General features: G+C 36.9%; 4 protein-coding genes across 5 annotated transcripts; 1 reads left to right on the top strand and 3 right to left on the bottom strand.

Moving 5' to 3' along the window:
• The first annotated feature begins 3,700 nt into the window (after positions 1-3,700).
• LOC116007084 (TBCC domain-containing protein 1-like) lies at positions 3,701-8,891 on the top strand. The gene is made up of 9 exons (XM_031247671.1): positions 3,701-4,271; positions 5,312-5,452; positions 5,684-6,064; positions 6,319-6,423; positions 6,815-6,955; positions 7,316-7,519; positions 7,789-7,881; positions 8,050-8,161; positions 8,294-8,891. The coding sequence occupies exons 1-9, from the start codon at positions 3,780-3,782 to the stop codon at positions 8,335-8,337; spliced, it is 1,713 nt and encodes a 570-aa protein (XP_031103531.1). The 5' UTR covers positions 3,701-3,779; the 3' UTR covers positions 8,338-8,891.
• Positions 8,892-9,373: 482 nt separating this feature from the next.
• On the bottom strand, positions 9,374-12,668 carry LOC116007702 (outer envelope pore protein 16-3, chloroplastic/mitochondrial). 2 transcript variants are annotated; one of them, XM_031248453.1, is made up of 3 exons: positions 12,563-12,668; positions 10,549-10,935; positions 9,374-9,855 (listed from the first exon to the last, which is right to left on the bottom strand). In XM_031248453.1, the coding sequence occupies exons 2-3, from the start codon at positions 10,877-10,879 to the stop codon at positions 9,710-9,712; spliced, it is 477 nt and encodes a 158-aa protein (XP_031104313.1). In that variant the 5' UTR covers positions 10,880-10,935; positions 12,563-12,668; the 3' UTR covers positions 9,374-9,709. The 2 variants fall into 2 exon arrangements, with proteins under 2 accessions (XP_031104313.1, XP_031104314.1); XM_031248454.1 differs by having other exon boundaries at positions 10,549-10,915; positions 12,563-12,659.
• Positions 12,669-13,766: 1,098 nt separating this feature from the next.
• Positions 13,767-17,424, bottom strand: LOC116006780 (protein STRUBBELIG-RECEPTOR FAMILY 2-like). The gene is made up of 15 exons (XM_031247269.1): positions 17,334-17,424; positions 16,938-17,070; positions 16,772-16,843; positions 16,606-16,671; positions 16,426-16,497; positions 16,272-16,343; positions 16,093-16,164; positions 15,938-16,003; positions 15,800-15,865; positions 15,376-15,713; positions 14,971-15,251; positions 14,623-14,888; positions 14,268-14,501; positions 14,036-14,192; positions 13,767-13,940 (listed from the first exon to the last, which is right to left on the bottom strand). Exons 1-15 carry the CDS (start codon positions 17,422-17,424, stop codon positions 13,767-13,769), a joined length of 2,160 nt encoding a protein of 719 aa, XP_031103129.1.
• Positions 17,425-18,364: 940 nt separating this feature from the next.
• On the bottom strand, positions 18,365-21,230 carry LOC116006352 (squamosa promoter-binding-like protein 9). The gene is made up of 3 exons (XM_031246687.1): positions 20,572-21,230; positions 19,457-19,596; positions 18,365-19,336 (listed from the first exon to the last, which is right to left on the bottom strand). Exons 1-3 carry the CDS (start codon positions 20,928-20,930, stop codon positions 18,693-18,695), a joined length of 1,143 nt encoding a protein of 380 aa, XP_031102547.1. The 5' UTR covers positions 20,931-21,230; the 3' UTR covers positions 18,365-18,692.
• Between the last annotated feature and the right edge of the window lie 2,897 nt (positions 21,231-24,127).

Here is a 24,127-nt window from a genome sequence, read left to right as displayed (position 1 = left end):
AAGAGAATCTTATCCTAGCTTCATGTTTCACACTAACTCCTTTTCAAGAATCCTTCCTCGCATTAATTTTTTTTAAAAATAAAAAATAAAAAATTATCCGACGAGCATGAGTTATACATCTAGTATAAATTTAATTCCTTATAGCAACCTTAATAATAAATTTTTTTGTCAAGTACGTTTTTTCTTATCAAGTGTGAGATATAAGTGATGGGAGAAAACAAAACCAAAAAAAAAAAAAAAAAAAAAAAAAAAAAAGGTGCAAAAAATGACCTTTAAATGCACCCGTGCGGCCGTGCTACTGGCTTGGTGAGCGCAATGCAGACCAATCTTTTTTTTTTTCTTCTCCCCTTGCGGATCCAGTAAAAAATTCACTCATTGCAAATTTGTTCTTCTCTCTCCTCTCAATTCTCTCTTCAGACTCATCCAATTTTTATTTTAAAAAGCAAAACAAAACAAAAGCCCAATTAAAAAAAAAAAAAAACGTTCGTTGGTTGATGCTCTTAATAATTTGATGTATATATTCATCTTGTAGTTTTTTCTAAAGTGACTTTTTTAGTCTTAATCCGTCCGTTCGTATAAAAAAATGTTAAATGTTACCCTCGAGCTCGATCTCATCACACAAAATTTTCCTATTGTAGTTTGCATCTCTTGTGTGGTTTGTGAACTATTACACAAGTACATGATTTATTTAGTGAACACTCTTTGGTTCTATGTTTTTCTCTCTCATAGTCTCACTAAATAAAATAATAATAATAAAAATGAGAGACAATATCTACCCTTAATAAAATTTCAACTCTACATTATGAAACAATTAATGGCATTGCAACAACTCTCAATTCACTTTTTTTTTTTTTTACATCCATTATGGAGACGATAGACAAGATGGCAAAACTGTGGTTCCATTGTAAGGTGGAAATGAGGAATTTTAGGCCCACACATTCCTAACAAGGCAAATGGGCCGATAGAGAAATAAAAAAACTCAGGCCGTTAGGCCCGTGACCATACAGTTGTTCCTTATTTTTAAGGCAAATTTTATTGTGGAGAGGAAATTATGCTATGGGCTAGGGGACCCAGGTCCAAAACGCGCGTCTAGAATAATGTTATTGTTAGTGGCACTGTTTCTTCAGTTAATAATATATTTTTTTTGTGAATATAGAGTTTAAAAATAGTGTTATACTGTTGAATATAGAATTCTTTAATTGTGAATATAGAGTTATGTAACTGTGGGAGTTGACGCCATCATGATGCCACACACGTAGAGGGTGCAGGAGAATCCATCAGCAGTATATAAAGAGGGGGGGGAGGAGGGGGGTTTGGTACTTTGGTCCATATAAGACATCCATCAAGATAGGATCAACCTGATAGCTTAGTGGTCTAGGTTTTCTCCTCCTTGTTGGTATGATTGGGCTCAAATCTTGGTCGTAACTTAATTAGGCTATTCTATTCTATTTTTTAATTAGTTTCTCAATTCTTTATTTATTGTATTTGTTTGCTAGTCCTTGGCTATTATATTCTATTTATTTACTAGTCTCTCAATTCTTTATGTATTGTATTTGTTTGCTAGTCCTTCTACTATTAATTCATTCTTGGTCATCATTTCTTGGGCCGATACTTATTGAGCTTTGTATGTATTATGTTGGGCCTCACGCCGCAATTAATAATATTATCAGTTTGCTATTTCATTTAATATCATTATACGCGGTTTATGGTGGACCCGGTCTTGACTGGTTAGTTATAAACAACCTAAACTAATTTACTTATTTGTGGTCCGTACACCCTTGTTGAGGTTGCTCTAAGAGCATCCTTATATGTGATTTTTGTTGGATCATGTCAGAAGAAAAAACTAAAGTTGGTTTTTTACAGATGTGAGGCATAATTTTTTGTTTGTTTTTCAACCCTACAAGTTGAAGTTATTAATGGACCCTACATTTACATTTAATGTCAGCAAAGAGATAAAAGTCTCTGCGTATAGGTCACGCATCACGCCCACGCGCCAGCTGGTGCGTGACTGCTTTGCATTGCAGTCAGACTGCTCAACTTTGCAGTTTGATTGCTTTGCAACAGTTTTAATTGTTTTTTGGGAAAATGACACTTTTCCCCCCTATGTTATATGCTTATAGCACTTTTTCCCCCTGTGTTATTAAAGTGGCAGTTTCCCCCCCTCAGTTATTTTAAAAGTGGTAGTTTTCTCCCTTGTAATGTTAAATTGACATTTTTGCCCTCTCCAATCAATTGTTACTAATATGTATGGAAGATCCGGTTCGATACGAACCTAATTGAACACTGTAGCAATTGAACTTAAATAGTATAGACGGTTACGGTTACGATTCAAAACCGAAAAAATAAAATAAAATAATTGTTAAATTTAGATTATTTTTAAATAAGAAATAAAATTATAAAAATAAATGCGTAGTAAATAAATACATAAATTTAGATTGGCGGTTTGAAATCGAAATTGGAACCGAACCGTACCGATTTATCAAAATAAGTGTTTGATTATTTTCACTATATATGACTGTGGTTAAGTTCCGGTTCACGGTTCAACAATTATTTAATTTTAAATTTTTCGGTTCTGAATCGTAACCAGAACTGTCCATACTATTTCGATATGATTGTTACAGTGTTTGGTTATGTTCGAAACGAATCATGATCATCCATACATATAAATAATAATTTGTTGGAGAAGAAAAATAAATGATATAATTATTGTTAAGGGTAACAATGTCAATTTAACATTTCAGGGGGAAAAACTGCCACTTTAATAACACAGGGGGGAAAAGTGCTATATGCACATAACATAGGGGGAAAAAGGGCCATTTTCCCTTGTTTTTTTTAATTCCTTTTTTTTTCCCCTTTTTTTAATATATATTTTTCTTCTCATATTCTCTTTCCTACTTACATTTTTAAAAACTCATCAAAAATCACAAAGAAAAAAAAAAAAAACCCCACTATGCTCTAAAAATATTTAATAATAATTAATTAAAAAAAACCTCACCTCAATTTTGTTGTTCAAAGGGAAAACCTTACCTTAGTACTATCAAATTGTAGTTATTTTTCACTTCTTTTTTTTTTTTTTTTTTTTTTAAGCTGTGAAGGAAGTGGATTGGCTAAATCGTTGTATAGGAGGAAAAAAAAAACATGCAAATAACTAAAACCACCTTGCCAAATTAGGGTATGCACATTTTCCTATCAATTAGTAAATACTTTCCATCATGTGAGTGTAAAGTACTATAAACATCATTTGGATGAAAATTGAACGGTATGAACGGGATTAAGTCTCACCAACGACATTGTAAAAGCAATCTCTTAAAGTGAGGGAGTTTCCTGAATTCCTGGTACACAGTAAGCAAATGTTATATTTAGCTGAGTTACCTTCTAAGATGTTCTGTCGGGCCGAAGATTCAACCTTTTGGAAACAATGAAAATTAAAAAGCTAATTTTACAGAATTAATAATTTAAGAACTGATTTTCCACCATTTATATAATTTAGGAATTAAAAATGTGATTTTCCTTTATTTATATTTTTCATATATATTTTTTTTAAAATTGAGATGTTTAACTAAATAACTAACTTGTTACTAACGTTTCAACTGGGTATAAATAACCTGTGTTGTTTAAATTTACTGCGTATGAAAGTAAATAATTACCCCATTTTCTGTGTAAAAAAAAAAAAGGAAAAAGAAAAAGAAAAAGAAAAAAGAGAAGAGAAATAGGCGAGACGAAGAAGAGTTAATCTATCTCTGCTCTGAAGATTTGATCACTACATTTACAAGGAAGCCATGGAGAACGCTACCGAACCACCGTCGCCGTCGATGCCGTACGCCGCCGGAACCGGCCAGCCAATTTACATCCATCCGCGGCGAGAGCCGTTCGAGCACGGCCTTCTCCCAATTCCGAAGCTCATCTTCACCGACGGCACGCAAACCCTAGGTCCGATCAAGGACAAGCTCTTATCGCTCTCTTCCGAGTCTGCTCACCGTGTTAACTCGCAATCCATTTCGGAGACGCTTCAGATCTCGCCTGACCACGCGCGCCTCGTGCTCGAAACCGTTGCCGCCGTCCTGCACTCCGAATCGGATCCTCTCGTCTCCGCCAATCCCGCCGAGGTTGATTCCGTCGGCGTGAATGTGTTCGATTTGGTGGTGTTTCTGTACATTCAGAGCTATAAGAGGTTGCTTCCCAAGGGACATAAGGACTCCGCTGCAGTCGCCGATGTTTGGCCATCCACTTCTGCGTTCGATGGTTTCTTATCTGCGCTTTCGCCACTGCAGGTAAGGAGCTTTAACATCCTTGATTTGTTCAAAAAAATTACTCCGTATTGTTTAGTGATAGATATGATGGTGAAATTATGTTTTTCATAATTCTAATGCTCTGCATTTTATTTGAAACTTTTGTTCTTTGACTAGGGAAAAATTAAAAACTGAAATCAACTTACACGAATTTTTCTAATGTGGATGTTGCATTTGCATCTTGTGTATTGTTATCTTTGTAACTATGAAGAAGGGGCATTCTGATTGTTGTAAAATTTTGTAATGTTAAGATTATAATAGGAAATATTTTAGTTTGCATTTTGACTAATCTTCTAATGATTTGGTAGCTTTAATAGCATTCTTCCATATATATAACTAATGAAGGAGTCCCAAATTCTATGCTTTAGGATGCATTTTGCCATTATGCCAATACATGGAGCTGAGAGGCTGTGGTTTCCATTTGTTGTCTCTCTTGCTGATCTAATATACTTCCTAAAGTGGTTCCTGTCACATTCATAATCTCTTCTTTCATTATTCTCCCAAAAGAATGCTTTATTAGGCAAAGCTATAAAGCATCTTATTCAATCCTGAATCCTCCGCCTGCACACACGTAGAGCTTTTCCATTAGGGGAACTTAACTATGGGAACTTGAAAAATAATTTGTTAAAATCTCTTATAGTTTTGGCAGCTGAAACTCTCAGTCATAAAATAATTAGACTGCTTATGACAGGTGAATGAAATGAATTTCTGATTTATGTGGCTACAAATTTTCATGCTTTCGGCCTTTGACAGTCAAAGTTCTTTTTCACATGTTTTGGATGACTTTATTGTAAAATTTGTTGAATATGTATGTTCCTTTCCAAGTCTTAGTGTTTTCACCTTTGATAGTTCCTAGATTCACTTGTAATCATATTGTGTTGCTGCACAAATACCTAATTGAATCTTTAATTTTATGAGTTCACCATAGATTGAAGTTAGCTGCCCTTGTTCGTAGATGCACCTGTAATTATATGGGATTGCCACATAAATACTAAACAGGGCCCTTACTTTTATGACTACAGCTTGTACGCAGCAATAGTCGTAGGTTCATGCCATCACAATCTGATGAAGAGGCTCATCAGTTATCCTATTTACAGAAGCATGTGGGCAACATTCTCTCTCTTTTGGCTGACTCAGTTGAAGGAGAGGCAGAAGAATCACTGGTTTGTGAATTTTTTACTTTATTTATGTTGTGGTTAACAATACATTGTACAGTTCTGAAAAAAGAAGATATTTTCGTACTCTTGTCACTGCACTGCTATGTTCTGAAATGATAAGTTTTACAGGAAAGATTCATTGATGTTCAGTATTGGAACTCTAGGGCTTACATTGATAACCATTATTATGGGCTGATATACCATGTGTTGAAATGATATGTTATCAACTAATTCCAGGTTTTGTCAATGGAGAAATTTGAGCATCTTGGCTATCTAATCTATTTTGGTGAAAAGGGATCTGAGAGAACTCCATTGAGCCAAAATGCTCCCTTTTTTGCAAATTCTGATCCAGACATGCCCGCTGTTCCTGTTCCTGCTGCCCAAGTTCACGAATGGCTTCTACAAAATATTGCATCTGCTTTGGAACGTATTGCTGAGAGAGCATCTGCCAAGGAAAATGGCCTGACCAATGCCTCTGATCAGGATATTCCAATGACCGATGTCTCTACAAGTCCAGCAAAGGCTACACCTAGTTCCCGGGGTCCTAGCTTTATTGAGGGGATTTCAAAATCATCTTATGTAAGGCACGCAAATGATCTTAAAGGCTCTTCTGTAAAAGTAAGTTCAAATTAATTTTACTCTCTTAGCCAAAAAATTATCTTGAATAAGCCATTTGTGATACAAATGAATCAGATTGGATTCCACAATTAATCATGGTGTTGTGCATCACTGTTGAAGTTGAACCCCTGGACCCTATTCGTCTACAACATATCATCTCAACAGGCTTCTATTCTTCTTGGTTCCACATTGCATTCTGTTAAGCTAACTTCTTTTTCTTCTACTTTCCTTTTTCCTTTCCTTTCTCTTGACAGGTTGTGAACTGCCATGAATCAGTGATTTATATACTGGCTCCTTTAAGATATGCAACAGTTTATGGATGCTCTGATGCAACCATTGTTCTTGGTGCTGTTGGCAAGGTAGCTTTAAGAATTTGGGACATTGTCTTCTTGATCATCAATGGCAATATTATTTTCATATATCTTACCAATTCTGGTTATGATACTATTTATTGTTAACAATCACCAAAAGGTGCTTGAACTTTACAATTATGCATGTCACTGTAGGCTCAGATGTCTGTTTTTTGGGGGCTAATATGGCTCTGTTTGGCATACCTAGCTTTAAGCTAAAAACTTAAAAGTTAGTGGCTACTAGTTTATTTTGAGTAGCGTTTCAAAATAAACTATTATTTTAAGCTCCCTATGTTTTACCAAATAAGCTATTGTATACTATAGTATCATTTAATTCTTTAGATGAATTTTAGATGTGCCATTGTCAGGTTAAAGCCTTCAATAATAGTACATCTTTCAGGCAGTCAGAGTTGAACACTGTGAACGAGTGCATGTGATTGCAGCAGCCAAGCATATCTGTATTGCCAATTGTCGTGAATGTGTATTCTTTTTAGGAGTAAATCAACAACCCCTTATTGTTGGTGATAACCATAAATTACAGGTATGCCATTTTTTTATTTTTTTTTTTGTACATAAAACTTCACTTGAAAGTCTGAGTTCTCTTTAGACTTCATTCTATTCATTACCTGATAAGTGAAAATGAAATGTAGGAGGGCGTTGTTATGCCATTCTGTATTATAGTGATTTCCACATATGATATCATATTCATATTTTGAGATTACTGTAGCATATAAAACAGTAAAAGCAAAGTGCATTTCTGTGATATTATGGAACTTATGCTTTCAACCATATCAGTTGACCCTATTGATACGTGCATCATTTTGTTCAAGCTGATTCTCATGGATTGACAAGAAAATTTGCAGTCTGAACCTATTGTTTGTCTTTGTGTTTTTTTTATCAGGTGGCTCCCTATAACACAGTTTACTCACAGTTAGAGGAGCACATGAATCAAGTTGGTATCTACCCTACCATTAACAGATGGGATGAACCTGTGGCACTTGGAGTGGTTGATCCACATGATTCACTATCGCATCCTGCTGGTGTATCTGATGTCCAAACTGAGTCTGCTAACCGTTTAGACCCTGATCAATTTACTTACTTTTTGGTAGGTCTTTCCTTTCTAGTTGGGAAGCATGATTTGTTCTTGATTGACTCATCCATCCTTTGGTGAATTTTAAATACTGCTGCTTAATTTATAGTAACCAATACTCTAATCATCCTTGGGAGTTGGGAGCTTGCTTATTTTGCTCTAACTTTATGTTAGTTAATATAGAGTTTAATTTTGTAGATTTTAGTGGTTATTTTTAGTCTGCTCTTTGTCTGTGCTTGTGCGCTAAGTTCTTTATATTTTGATACACACTCCTCTTCTCGCAGGTTCCTAATTGGTTTGAAGCTCAACAATCTGGTTCCACGAAAGATAACCCTTTTCCCTTGCCAGATGCTTATATGGCTTCTCAGCATAAAAATGTATGTGCTTGACCGATCTCTCTGCCAGGAGCATCCTAAAAATTTCTTCTCTATAAAAAGCTTCCTTGTTCTTTGCACTTTGTAGCTTAATCATCTTTCACTTCATTATTGAAATTGTCAAATTTCCGTTATTTCATTTAATCATGTTTCTTCTCATTGAATTTTCAGCATAAGAATCTTGGGGAGGTTAAGCAAATTTTGAGGGAAACCGAGCTTGAAGACAGCCGGAAACGGGAATTGGCTAGCGCTCTCCATGTGCTGTTTAAAGACTGGTTATATGGTAATAGTGGTCGTCTTGATAGTTTGCACTTCTGCATCTTTGTTGAAGACACAAGTTTATACCGAATTTTGTTTATGTAGTGCTTCTGAATACTTAATTATAACATTATTTTTGTTTCCTTTGGAACAACAGCTTCTGGAAATATCAGGCAACTTTACTGCCTACAAGGTGAATAGAACTGTTGTTCGACGTTTTGAAGAGGTCAAAAGGAGGTTTGCAAGTCGAGCATAATACTTTTGACCACCAATTTAAGTCGCCACACACTCCTTGTCAATTTTGAATGTGGTGGAGGCAGCCGAGAGTGCGATGCTAGGGTTTGCAAGCTGTTGCAAACAAGCTTTGTCCCTTTGAAACTATCTTGCAGACAGATTATATTTAGTCATGCATCTGCTAACTTGGTGTAGTTCCTTTGAAAGTAGTCTCTCTTATGAAATTTCTGTGTCAGTTCCGCATCGGAGTATTTAGTTTGTCAGTTGGCTCTTCACTCTTGTCTTCTGTTTGTATGGCTGCTGGGTAAAGTTTGGATGTTTGAATTAGGTTTGGTGCTGGTGAGAAAAGCCAAGGCAAGTAGAGAAGTGGCTAGTGCTCAACCTCTGTTTAGTCAAGTGTTGTTATAAATGCTTGGCTTCATTGTTGTCAGTCTGTGTCTTCCTTCTGTAATGTTTCCTGTATCTAATAAAATCTTAACTCCATGTTCCTTGAGTTATGATAGTATAGAGATGTTCATAAATTTGCCATTGTCATTATACTGTTTTGAATTTAAAAATATTCCCTCTATTAAAAATGTTTTTCTTTTACTATATTGGGAATTTAGAATGTCTATAAAAAAAGTACCTTTTAAATGAGAATTTACAATATTAATATTTATTACTCAAAAGTACTTGAGGATTTGTTTTTTATTACTCAATATTAACATTTTATGAAGCCTGCTCCCATTGGGGCTTGAATCCATGACCTATAGAAAAATTATTTTGTGCCACTAAACCACAAGGTCATTAGCCTTGTTTAATCATAATCAAGTTTAAAATCAGCCCTGTTTAATCCTAATCAAGTTTAAAATGTGCCTTGGATAGATAAAAATAATATCCATCACGAGAGAATTCAAGTGAACATGAAAATCCGGTATCCAAATAGTGTGTGTATATATATGCTGGATGGATGATTTGTATTCTGTATAGGGTGCAATAGCCAAAAAAAATGCATGGTCCAGTGTTATCAACATACAATAGATTTGATTTTATAACGCATTAAGGACTGGAGCATCATATCTGAAAGGAACAACTTTGTAGAATTATCTTCTTGAATCTTTCAGAGAATGCCTCAACAACAACACCTGTTGTGAGGTTTTCCGAGTTACTCCTACGGAGAACAAGTTTCTCAGAGTTGAAATTTGAAAAATGACTGCGTATTTATTTTGACTAGGAATATCAAACTGGAAGACGCGGTTCACAGTACACTTTTTCCAGCTTCCAAAAAGAACACACAGCAAGTCTATAAAATAACACCGCAAGCTCCCATTTTTGTCCAAAGGAAGCGGTCAGGGAGAACTTACTCAGCGTGGGCTTTTTTCTTGGTTGTGTATGGATAGTACTCCTTTCCATTGTCGACCCTTGTGGTCTGACCTCCAGCGTCAATTAAAGCTGAGGTAACTGCAAGTGCCGCTCCAGCAGAGATAGCAGTTGAAATGCTCTTACCTGAATACGGTGAGCAACATATAACTTAAGACCTTCACAACAAATGATAAAGGAAAAATTGTGCAGCAAAAATGCAAATGCTGTGGATAATATAAACACATCCAAAACAGATCATACACTCTGCTTTTAAAAGAACACAGATAGTTTATTGACAAAAACATTGTCTTTCATCTATGAACCATCAGCTAATAAGATGGACAGCAGACAGTGAACTTCTATTAGTAATTGGTAAAGAATGTGCATATAGGAAGTCACCGAGGGATACCACACACTGAACAAAAATACCATGTACAGTGGACAACTCGGGGTGAGCTGGTTAGTTTAGATCCATGAGGAAATTCACCAAGTTCATCACAATTGTATGTATACTCTCAGTTTTGGTCCCTAAATTCTTGGCCATTATGCAATATAGTTACTCATTTTCGAAATCAGTCAAAGGTCCTCAATTGTTTTATCATGTTCTAAATTTAGTACTTTGAGGTGTAAATTAGTCAGCTTCCATTTCAAAAAATTGAGAGTAACTTTAATAACGGTTAACAGTTGAGGGACCAAAAGTGCAATTTACCGCACAAATGTATGAAGCAAAAGTTCTTTATATGCAAATGAAACTCCTATCAAATGCCACACGATACTAACAGCTAATATCTCTAAAGAATAAGATGCAGAATTAATCCTTAGGGGAGATTGAATCACCTTTATAACCAAGCACAGAAGCACCGGCTGCAAATCCACCAACAGCACCATTAATAAAGTCCCTTTTCATACGATAATTCTGCATCAGCTGCTCTACACCAATATACACTCCACCAATGGCAGCAAATGTCATCCCATAATTACCCATCATCTTCAGTGCTCGAACCAAGCCAGGAAGTGCAACACTTCTCTCAACACGAGGCACATCATACCAAGTAGCAACAATAGTACCCCAAAGAGAACCAGCAGCTAGACCGGTGGCTGCACCTTTTATTGTTTTCATCATTGGAGTATCATCATCCTCGTAGTATCTGAGCTCTGAGGAGTCCATAGCTTAACAAATAACAAGAAACCACAATAACTGTACCTGTTTTGGAAGCAGGACTTCTGTAAAAGACAAATGGGAGGGTAAAGATCACTGATGTATACCAGAGTCCCTAATGTGGTAATAGAAAAGATGCAAGGTGAAGTGCAAAGCTCAGATGTGTATACAGCCAATAATTAAACAGAGACAGTTCATACATGAAATTATAACATATAGGCCAATTAATTCCGAGTGAATACCAATTAATATTGGACATCAACAGGAGTAATCCACAAAGGAGTGGGACAAAATAATAGTTTTTAAAATGCCATAAACCTAAACAGTTTTGAAGAAATTCACCCTCAAATGGTAAGCTTAAGATGAATTTGGACACTATTTTAAAGTTTTTCTAACTTTTTCAGTAACTACAGCTCACTTAGTACCAAGCCTTGAATTTACACACCAGACATTTACATGAAAATAGGGTTTGGGGTAGCTTAGTGGTAGGCTAAACCACCATTCAAGCATTAGACCTAGGTTTAAATCTCACCTCTCCATCAGATGTACCAAAATAAAAATCATTTACACAAAAACAAATAAACAATAAGCTCATATTAAACAAAATTAGTCTTTGCATTTAGAAAGAGTTTATGTGGAGAGATGCATACAACAACTTGTCAAAATTATCTGAGAAAGATTAAAAAGAGACAATTTTATGTAAACCATCGCTATGCGGATATGCTTGATCACATATATTAACATGTTCCCAAAATACCTTAAACATATGGGAATCACTACAGCAAAGTATAACCATTGCTATGCGGATATGCTTGATAACATATATTAATATGTTCCCAAAATACCTTAAACATATGGGAATCACTACAGCAAAGTAAATTAAACCAAAAGATTACTTTGGCATCTGACAGACGCCATTTTACTTTGAGAAGGAATAGGTATCAGTTTGTAGTAGGATCTCCAGATACCCAAGAAATAGGGATAAGATTATAATGTATGCATTTCCTAATCCCTTAAACTAAGATTTGATATACCAGGACTGATACGATGGTTAATGAAGGCATCCACATATACTCCACAGAAATCATTTTGCAAAAAAAAAAAAGTTATGAAATAAATAAACCACCAGGCATCCTTTTTCTGTTTTCAGGCAATCCAAGTGTATCATCACATCCTCAAGGCAACAAAATATCATTCACAGCTATAGCAATGCAATTAATATATATCAGAATTAATTAAAGTGTTTCCATTTTGCTATTTGAGACATCATTAACGGGCATAGAGCACTATGCATTATTACTCCAACCATTTAAACAAATCAAAACTAATTCACAGAAAAATCCAAAATAAAATCTAAATACACATTCGATCCCTATTTTAACTACAGGAATCTCACGACTTCAAAAAGAAATAGGATAATTAACAAAGGAAAAACGCCAATTCAAAAGAAATTAGAGAACAGCATACCGACACGAGGACGTACATAAGCAAATGCAAACATTTAGAATATAATTAAGATAAAATTTCGAGTTAGATAGTGAAACTCCACGTATTTTGACTCCGAAACCTAGAATCGAACTTTCGTTTTACATAACCCTCAGAGAATGAGGGAGATCATCGCAGATAAATATACATATTACAGATATATACAGACTGATATGAGCTTAGAAACAGATGTATAGATATGCTTACCAGGTGAGATTGACGGAATGGTAACTGATACTGATCTGTGTTGCCGGTGAGAGAGAGAAATTGGAAGCTCAGGGAGGTTGAAATGTTGATGAGAATTAGGCCTAAGCCCAAAAAAGACTTACCACTAACAATCTAAAACGGGTCAAGTATAGTTGGGCTTCAATCAAGCCCATTATTATTCGACTTGGATTAGTTTCTTTGTTGTTTTAAACGGCGTCGTATTAACACGTAATAGCAGAATTGGGGGCACCCTGAACTGGTCAATTTAGGGATTTTTCTAGGTTTAGACGATGTCGTTGACATTTAGTCCGAAACTGTTCATGTTATTTTCACTTTCTATTATTGAGCTGTATGTTTTTGAGTGATGAGGGGAATCCTGCATCCACTACTTAAAAGTGTGTAATGCATAAATTTTGTTTTGTGACTATCAATCTATAGAAGAGTGAAGGGTCTCGGCAGATGAGCACAAGGAAGTAAATTACCTTACCTAGGTTGCTTATAACCGATTGACTCAAACCAATTTTGTGGTCTATTTGTTGCTTGGGGAACCTCTACTGAGTTTGTTAGTATACTATAATCATTGATTTAATTAAATAAATAAAATAATTAGTGTAAAAAGATATATTAGTTCAAGAAAAATGCTGTCGGCCACTGTATTTCCGTATAGCATATTAGCATTGGTTCAAGACAGTTAATGTACAAAATGAAGTGTAAACTGTATATATGCATGTTGGGGGTGATTTTAGATGGAGTAGTAAATAGAGCCAGTTTCTGCAGGGAACAGTCTGAGGTTCTGCAGGAGAGCTAATTCTTGATGATTGTAAGCTGTCTTATTGAGCTGCAGTGGAAAATTCTGCATGCACCCTATCAAGCTCACTCATTTATATATTTTTACTGCAACCAACTGATCATTCTTTTCTGCAGAATTTTCCACTGCAGCTCAAGAAGACAACTTACAATCATCAAGAATTAGCTCTCCTGCAGAACCTCAGCCAGTTTCTCCATTGCGGTTTCCCAGCAGAGCTGTGAACGTGTCCAGAAGAACGAGTTTTTCCAAGAAGAGCAAAACCCCAATATGTGCAAAACTGTATACCATGGCAGAGCTTGAATCAGCTACAGGCGGCTTCAGTCGAGAAAACCTTATTGGAAATGGATCACTTCGCTGCATTTACAGAGCCGAGTTTCCGGATGGGGGTGGGTGATTTTAGATGGAGTAGTAGCTTTGCGTGGGTGAGGCAACGAAGTGGGTGTTCGCAGAACGAAACGATTGGCCAAATGGTTCAGCTACTTCACTTCCTTTCGATGATCCACATTTCTGCACCAGAGCCACCAGGGCCTCCACCACTTCGCTCATTGGTGCCCTGAACTCCTCAGTCTGCTTATTTGTTGCAGTATATCATCCCAACAACAAACAATTTCAAGTTACTCCGCTGATATGCATCTTTTAATCATGGATTTTGGCATAATCAGTACCTGAATACAGAGTAAGATAATGTCTGCGAGATGAGAAAGACTTTTGCCGGGAATTGTGTTCCGGATATGAGGATCAACCATCTCTGACAGCGACACGTTGTCATGAAGCCTGGGCACAGACCACTGCACCAGGGATTCCTTGGCATTTGGTCTCGAACTGCATCAGAAAAGAAAACCCGTGTTAGCGTATAATATATAGTCTCACTGTCCATTTAAACTTTTAGTAATGGACCTATTTAAAGGCTGCCTTCCGGTTAGGAGCTCGAGGAGCAACACCCCAAAATCGTAGACATCATCCTTTGTGTTCTCAGTACTCCCTTGCATATCATCTGCTGGTGTGATCAGGCTTTTTAAGTTTGCTAGGCCACAATCTGAAATACGAGGTCTGAGATCCTCATCAAGAAAGATGTTGGCAGCAGTCAAGTTGCAATGGGATATTGGTGGCACACAGGAAGAATGCATGTAGCTGAAGTGAAACAGGAAGTGTCAGGGATAAATGGGAACTGCAGTCTGCAAAGAACATGTAAGATAGTGTGCAGATGGGATAGTGATGGGTAAATTGAGGAATGTTAATGTTATGTTCTTACTTCAAACCCCTGGCAACACCAACTGCAACGCGGAGTCTAATGTTCCAAGGCAAAGTCATGTGTGCTACATTGTGCAAGGCATCATTGAGGGGCATGTTTCTTACATACTCATAAACAAGGAGGCAGCAGTTGCCAAGCTCCATGGAGTAGCCAAGCAGTGTGATGATGTTGGGGTGCCTCAGGCGCGATGCAGTCCTAATCACATCCAAGAATAGTTCTCCATGGAGAGATAGCACTACCCCATAAACTTGCTTCACAATACACATCTTGCAAAAAATAAAGAGGACTTCAGCATTATTTCACAGTTTGCCTCACTGATTGTCTGCAATAGGTTCTTATAATCTGTACCTGTCCATCGGGAAACTGTGCTCTGTAAATGGAGCCAAGTGATCCATTTCCAATAAGGTTTTCTTGACTGAAGCCTCCTGTAGCTGATTCAAGCTCTGCAATGGTATAATGTTTTGCACATATTGGGACTTTGCTCTTCTTGGAAAAACTTGTTCTTGTGGACATGTTCAGAGCTCTGCTGGGAACAGGTGGTAACTGCAACGGAGAAACTGGTTGAGATTCTGCAGGAGAGCCCATTCTTGATGATTGTAAGCTGTCATAGTCAGTTGTAGTGGAAAATTCTGCAGACAAGAATGCTTAGTTAGATGCAGGCATATATAAATGAGTCAGCTTGATACAGTGCATGCAGAAGTAGCAATTTAATCATCTGATATTCATGTTGACACTACTCCATATATATCTAACCTCGAATTATAGAACTGATTGGAACAGAATGCTCTGAAATTGGATTTCCATCTATGCTTTCAAGCATCTCTTTCGGAGATATAACAATCCACACAACAATCAAGATTACTAAACAGATTACAACGTCAACAACTATAGCTGCTATTCCTCCAGTGCTCATTCTTTTGGATCTTTTCTTCATGTGCCCTCCTTCCTTCTGAGAAGAAGGATGCTTTGTATCATTGAGACTTGAGTCTGAACTTGGTGAAGGACTAATATTCTGCCAATTGGGCAACACATATGGAGGGAAACTCCACTGTTGATAGTCCTGTTCTCTGTCAAACCTATTACCTCCAATCCTGAGTGAAGACAGGGAAGAAAACTTAAGTGGAAAATGGGAACAAAGGGGAAAAAATGTAGAAACAGTGAGATGCCTACAACTTACCATAAGTTGGTAATCCCTTGAAAATTTTCTGGGATCACACCACTGAAGTGGTTATCTTCAATGTTGCTGGAAAAATATACAAGTGAGCAAACAAACTCGTTTCGAAATTGCCAAAGCTTCAGATATGGAGAAACTCACAGGTCTCTCAGTGGGAGCTCAGCCAGAAGAGTGACCGATCCGGTGAGTGAATTGTTCTGCAGAAACCTACAATTATCACCTCTTTGGTGTTTAGCATTATGCAATATGAGAGAAACAGTTCATGCAATTGTGAATAGAAAAGAGATTAAACTTACAAAGATGTCAGTCTTGTCAAGGCACCAAATGAACTAGGTAAATCTCCAGTGAGTTTATTATGTGAAAGATCCCTGGGATAAGAAATTATAGTTCAATTTACTGATTAGTTAGCCTTGAAATTATTCGACAGAACACAATTAGCATTCAAATCAAAACCAACACAAAGAAGACTGTATACATCTCTCTCAGATTCTCCAAGCCACTCGAGAAATCTCCCATCGGTCCAGATAATACATTGTGGCTCAGATTCCTGCAATAAGCAATGATCAGGACTCCAAAAATTCATTGACACCAGCATAGAGAAACTAACAGCCAGTATAAAATCTGCTTACAGGTTTCTAAGATATTTCAGGCTGGACAAAGAATCAGGAATGCTCTGGCTGAAATGGTTGCATGCCAAAGTCCTGCAGTTTCCATAGTAAGAAGGTTAACTAGTTCTCATAAGCTGACAGTATGCAAACAAATTTACTCGCGTTATTCAACACTATGAATGAACAAGGACATTATCTTACAAGTGCATCAGATTTAGGGGTAAGCCATATGGGATTTCACCATGAATATTGTTGGAGCTCAGGTCCCTAAATAACCAGAAACAGCAAATTAATAAGCACAAGATTGTTCTCCATGAAATGATATAGAAATTGACAGACAAAATATTTCAGTACTGATTAAACTTACAGATCTGACAATTTTTGAAGATTTGCTATCTGGAAGCCTAATGTACCAGTAAGGTTAAAACCACGAAGTCCACTGCAAATGATGGATGCATTATCTAAACATTGGCTCCGAGAGCTAGAAAGAAATGGCAATGAAGGAATTTATTATATCATATATATCACCATACATGCGAATCACTGATGATCCAAAACAGGTAACTCCTACCCACATATCCTCACAGGGGTCACCATCGTCTAGTTCCCAGCTATTGAGCTGTGGCGGGCTGTTCAGGGCTATGTACATATCTCTGAGAGTTTGAACTGGCAAGCAAATACACTGTCATCAGTTCAAACACTCTGCTAATAATTATCATTACAGGTTATAACACTGTTTCAGAATTTCAACAATCAATTTCCAGAATTCCACAAAAAACCTGCAAAATCCTAAAGGACGATGATCATCGTCAACATTCAAGAACTCCATCATACTAACAATCGAGTGTAACAATTGAACAAGATGCACAATTAACACGGAAATTCATCAATAATCTTCTTATTATTAGATTAATCAAACAGGTACATACCTTCGAGATAATCCGTGCGAGCACATGCTAGAAAAGCCAGAACAGCCAACACAGAGAAATTGAGGCAAAACGATCTGCTCTTCTTAGACATTTGGAGCGAAAAAACCAAATCCTCTTCAATGCCGGGGCTATAATCATCGACGAGAAGTTCAAATTACAACAGAAACGCATTGAGAAAAGACAAGCATATACATACGCGTTCATTCACAGAATGTAATTGTATAGCATATGAAGTGTATGAGTACAGAGAATAGAGTTTTACCAGGGTTCTAGAAGGAAGAAGAAGAAGATGGAGTCCTTGCAATGGAGGTGGTTTTACAGTAGGAGAAATACGGAGGAGGAAGAGGAAGACTGCTGGGCGGGAGTGAGTAGCCAAGTCAGCTTGCTAAACGGTTAGGCAGTTTATAAACACGTGCCTTTGGTCTCCCGCGATTTCTAGTTTCCTTTTGTCCTCTCTTATTTTATTTCTTAAAGAGAAAATTACACTATTCTGACTCTTCTAAGTTATAATATAATTGTAGAATTCGTCATTGTTGGTCATGCTCATTTTTCGTTCAAAGTTATCATTGGCATTACACTTTTCACCCCTAATATTTTATTAGTAAAAAGACAAAAAAGTCCAACATCAACGATAAGTTATGAACGAAAAGTGAGTATGACCAACACTTTGGGACAAATTCTACAATTATCATATAACTTAGAGACGAAAAATACAATTTTTCTTTTCTTTATATTGAGCCAATAATCTTATGGTTTAATGGCATAAAATGATTCTCCCAAAAGAAAGGTCATGTGTTTGAGTTAACATGGTACTTCTTTATGTATGAACATAGTTTTTTGAGTACTATTGACTCTGTTTTCTCAACCTACTGAAGCATAAAATTCTACTGAGAGTGCAACCGGGGTTTTGGCATGTGAGAACATAGTTAATTGAGCAACATGTTATTTCCTATAGATAGTTAATTAGCTATGAAGTCCTGCAACACAAGTAGAGCTAATTAGCAAATCCTCCTAATAGTTGAGACAATATAAGACCATAAAACCATAGATAAACATTCTCCTATCACACCTTGAGGAGTTAATACTGGAAACCAGAAAGGATAGAGCAATGATTCATGGCTTATGCGTATTCAACACAAGCATTACATGATCAAAAGTTGCCTAGCAGCCCTACCAAAGGCACTAATCAAAAGGTCATCATCTTCTGTTCTAACTCCAATTAAGAGGAGCACAGATTACACCACAAAAAACATCCGGTCATCTTCTGTTCTAACTCCAATTAAGAGGAGCACATATTACACCACACAAAAAACATCCTACGTGCTGATAGAAATTATGGGAATGGGGAAGATGTTGAGATCAGAGAGTCCAGTGGACATTCTGAATGGAAGAATCGTAGCCCCTCGACTGCTCCAGTCCCACGTATTCCCTTCCAGTTTCGGTCTGCTGAGCCATCCCGAGCTCCCCAGAGAAGTGACTGTCTGCAGGATGCGAAATCTTGCCTAAGCCCAGATCGGGAAGCATCTCGGTTGAGCTGGCGGTGGCTTGGCCTCCCTTGAAGCCCCATGGCGGGTGGTGGGAGAATTCGTTGATGGCAGCAGCGTCTTGGGAGGCAGAATGGTGAACCGTGGGCGTGCCATCAGTGGCGAGTAAGGTGTTAACCCCGAGAGCCAGTGGCTGCTGGTTTCTAGAGCCCCAGCAGGGCTGATTTGACAGAAGAGAGAGAGCACGAGTGGAGGACGAGACTCCAGCGAAACATTCTCCTGAAGGAACATTAGGACCTGTGTAGGCAGTCCCAGCAGGCGCACCTTGAAGAAGGAGCTCGGGCGGGGGATCCTCCGAGCTGCCCTGCCATCGCTGTTCAAGAAACCTTCCCGGGGGAGTGTTTTGGCCGTCCCACGCTCGCCCAAACGCCCTTGTATTAGGCCACGAATCCCTACCACCCGGATTTTGGTACGAAGCAAAGTCCATCAGAAAACTTCCACTGCCTTTGCTGCTGCCATCTGTAATTGCAGCCATCAGATTGCTAAACCTTTAGTTTAGGCAGAGAAGTAGAATACACAATCGAAAACAGTAAAAGTTTATGACTACAAATAATATCAAGAAAGTCTCATCAAACTCACCCAACAATGGTGGAGAAAGTCCAGGATAGCGTGACGGCAACATAGTTCCAGGTGGGGGCTTCCTTCGTCGCTCATTGTGACCAGCTAGGCGCCTTCGACAGCTCCTTTTTCCCTGATCAAATTCCGGCAATTGATGGAACCTGGAAACAGACCAATTGGAAAGTAGTGTTGGACGAATTTGACAGACAATGGATAAATATCGTTCAGACAGCAAGTAAATTCCTCTAACAATACACAAACAAATGGTTATTGAATTAGCATTTAACATAACATTTTTACAGTGATTAGTACACTGACTTGCTCAGCAAAACATTTAAATGCTTGCCTTCACATAGCTTCAGAAATCAGAATGCAGCTTAACTCGATTTTAGAAAGCAAAGGATCTATCAAGCAACAAATTGTCATTTTGGGCTCTTCTACCAAAACCATTACTTTATAATTCAGGAAATTCAACTACTTAATGTCCTCGTTCATCTCAGTCATACTAAAACCCCCATTACTCCACACAAAACTGTTTCTCCTGAATAAGAACATTACGCAGAAGAATTAACATATCATATATTCATCAGTCTCCTCAGATAAACGCGGGCACTTTCTAATACAGAATATTGTCTATACATCACCTCCCGCTTTTTCCTGCTGCTGCTATAGCAGAAGCTGAAGCCATTAGAGGCTTCTTAGTTCTTACTTATTTCCAGACATCCCCAGAAGCCAATTCTCATCCTTTTAAATCTTCACCAACAGCTTCATGGTGACATTCAGCCATGTTGAGCATATAATATATAAACATAAATATGCAATACAACTATCAGCTGAGGCTTTTAATTGGGATGGGACCAATGCTTCAATTAGTCATTCCCCAGCCTCTCTGAGGACGGGGAAATATGTGTTAATGGCAACCAATCATTATCAAAATCACCAAACATACAAGGACAACAACTCCTCTACCCCAACAAACAATTTTGTTATTACTAATTAAATGGTTTCGTTTGTACCCACAACGGCTACAAGCCCAGCAGCGTACACAAACGTGGGAAAAGAAATGACAAATTATATTGTACGATGATTTTTATTTATTTGGGGAAAATAAGAAAGAAAAGAACAAAAAACCGAACCTGCTGCACTGCTGGCAGAACCTCTGCTCAAGTCCGGCGACAATGACGGTCGGCGACTTGGAGTGCATCCCGCACACCTTATGCCGCGAATAGTACGCCTTGGCGTCGCTCAGATCTGTGTTGCAGCCTTCCACCTGGCACCGCGGCGGCTGCCCGCCCTGCACCACCGCACTCCGCCCTTTCTTCGCCGGCGACGGCGGCGGCAGCGCACTCCCACCACCTCCCCCCGCCGCCGACGACCCACCGCCCACATCCTTGAAGTACACTTTCTGCCCAATCTTCAACCCAATATTGAGCGAAGAATCAGAGGCTTTCCCAGCTGAAGAAGATGAAGAAGAAGAGCTTGAACCCAGTTCCATCTTAAACGTCCCCAGAAGCCCATTCAACAGCGCATAAGTAAGGGCGAAATCATTATTACAAGTATTTTCCTAATACATATACTGAGAAAGAAAAAGCAAGCAACAATCAGGTGAGGAGAAAGAGGAACGACTACGTGTATGTATGTATGTGGTATGTACTACTGTGGTTTTACAGTAGGGGGTTGAGGAGAAAAGCAGACAGGTGACAGGAATGGGCCATGATGCCAGCTTGGGGGTTTGTGTAGTACTCTGAACACACAAAATAATGGAGGAGTGGATCAGAGAGAAAGAGACACAGACAGAGAGAGAAAGAGAGAGAGAGAGAGAGAGATTTCAAAATTTATATATATATATATATATATAATTAACTACTTTTAGGGAGTTTAGTCAGCTTTACAACTCCCCTCTTTTGGTTCGGTAATCTGTAACCTGTCGTTTTAGTAACCCTTTTCTCTTTGTCCCTTTATTCTTGGTGGAAAGCTTGCACTTACAAAATTTGAACACTTATCTCTTCTTTCTCCATGAAATTTATGCCTATTTTTCAATCATTAGAGCAATCCAATGAATGTTTGTCTCTTTATTTATTTATTCTTTTTCAAAGACTTATTTCTGTTCATTAAATCAACATGGAAGGCGACTAGAACTCTGGTCGCCTTCCGCCTTCTCCATTGAAGGCAACCACTCCACCGGAGTATGGCGAGCCGTCGCCCGTGACCGAATTTTCCAATGACCTGCAATAGCAGGTCATTTACTGGTTTCTGAGCTTCTTTGCCTCAATTTAACATGTTAGGGACTTAATTGACATTTCCCAAATATTCTCTAACCTAGATAACTATTTATAGTCACTCACAAGAGCTTACCCTAGTAGTTTAGTATGTAGTATTTAGTAAAAGAGGCCAATATTTTAAACTCGACAGTAATAGTGTGAAGATTATATCTAAAGTGGGTATATCTCTCTTGTGACCACAAACATTGACCCTGTCTAAACAATTATTAATACACCACAGCCCCACGCCCATTCCCTTTGTGACGTTTCTTTATTTAAATATTTGTTACTTACTTCCATCACAATTTAAATAAACTGAGTTAAATATGTTTATCAGTTTTTACACCAAAACGTGTCAAATTATGTTGAAATATTGATTTTGTTACTATAAGATTTCAAATTTAAATATCAGTGTGATCGAATATTGATCTAGGTTGTGTATAGGTTTTCAAATGAATTTTGTAGGGTAAAACTTACGGAAGGAAAATAATACTCCGTAATAGTTTTACCCTTGGCTTTTGTGCAAAAGAATCCATGTGCTACAGTACACAATCTGGGCGAAAAGTGAGATTTGATAAAATGGTACAAACTATAAAAGCTCCGAAACCGTGGGACATCACAACGTTAAATTAACAAACGTACAACTATACTTAGTTGTAATCCAAATGAGCATAGTACATTTTGAAAGTCATTTGAATAGTGCAACTGTGAAATCAACATCATGTCCCGGGATAAGTTTTACCATTTGTTACTATTTTTATCATTTTCTCTGGACGGTACATCGTGTTTTTATAATGACATATGTTTCACATATTTTGTCTTTAAGTACATGAAACTTATCAAATTTGAAACAGTTAATTTTATTACAATCTTTTTACTACTCCGTATTTTACTTTTAACTGTTATGGAGTAGTTTTCTGTTTTAAAATTAATGAAATTTGATATACTTTAAAAACTTGTCACTTTTAATCATAATCAGTTGTTGAATTTGGTACTATTAGAGTTATGGTAAAAGGAATCAGACTATTTCCCAAATCAACAAATGTCATCAATAGTCTAACCCAAGACAGGAAAACGACAAAATAGACATACAATAAGCGCATGACGAATTGCTAGAATGTCAATCCGGTGCTTGTATGATTAGAATCCTATATCATTACTCTGGTGACATTCAAATTAACGAAAACACTTATCAAATATAAGTCTCATATTGCAATATTAATATAAAGAGAACCCTTATTCAACTGGAAAAAAAATTATTGTTATCTTTCTTAATTGTTAAACTAATTACTTAGCCTAAACACACCAGGGCTTAATCTCAACATCACTAAGTCTAAGATTCAAGTAATGTATTTAATCTACTCAAATTTTATGTGAAAAATCAAAAGAATATAATATAATAGTCGATGAATTGAAACTTATAAAATTAACTCGAGTTATAATTTTCAAAAAAAAAAAAATTATAAAAGTAACCTCACAAACATCAAGGTTATGTTTAATATTAGTTTGAAAGTTGATATAAGCTAAACTAGAGTCTTTGACAAAGTTGGTTGATAAAATATATAATTAACTTAAAATATAGTGTGTGTGGTGTTTAAACTCTTTAAATAATTCATTAAGTAAACAATAATTGTTGTTGTACTTGCCTATTAATGTTTGGGCCTTCCTAGTTGTAAACTTTTGTTAATACTAATAAATAATGTATCATACACAAAAAATGTTAAACATTTTATTATAAACATTTTATTAGTGTAATGATTCCACTCAAAGTCCACACTTTCATAGTTGGTCCATTTATTAATAATAATCCCATTTAACACAATATCATTCGGACAATTTCATTTGAGCCCCCTAGGGTTTATGAAATGTTTGGGATCTACCCATTTTCCCTAAGTTAGATAGAATGCCATCCAACTATAATAACTTAATCAAATTTTAACATAATTGCACTTTATGTCAGTGATCATACATAGAGCAATTTGAGTAGTGGATTACCCCAATTGCTCTGATTGTTCTCCCAAATAAATCCCTAATCAAATTTACTAAAAATAAACATAAAAAATTATAATAGTTGAGAGATTAAAATTAAAATTAACCCTTATTATTATTTGATGAAAAATATATAATAAGTAATATTGTTACATTTTTATCCCTATAAAGTAATGTGGATGAAAAAGAGATTATAGATTAAAACTAAATCACGGAAATACATGATTTTACTCCTCTTACCCTCTTACCAATATGAGAATCAAAAGCTCTAACAATAATATGAGCAATATGATTCGCAGCCAACACCCAACACTTTAAGCAAATCAAAACACTCCTTAATAACTAATCTTTGTTCTGCCTTCTTGTATCAAAAAATTGATTTTATCTCAATAACTAGAATTACACCAACATTTCATTTCAACAAAAAAAAAAAAAAAAAAAA

This window comes from Ipomoea triloba, chromosome 15 (assembly GCF_003576645.1).
Source record: "Ipomoea triloba cultivar NCNSP0323 chromosome 15, ASM357664v1".
NCBI classification, from domain to species: Eukaryota; Viridiplantae; Streptophyta; class Magnoliopsida; order Solanales; family Convolvulaceae; genus Ipomoea; species Ipomoea triloba.
The sequence above is the reverse complement of the archived record's forward strand: the minus strand, read 5'-3'. Positions and strand labels throughout refer to the sequence as shown.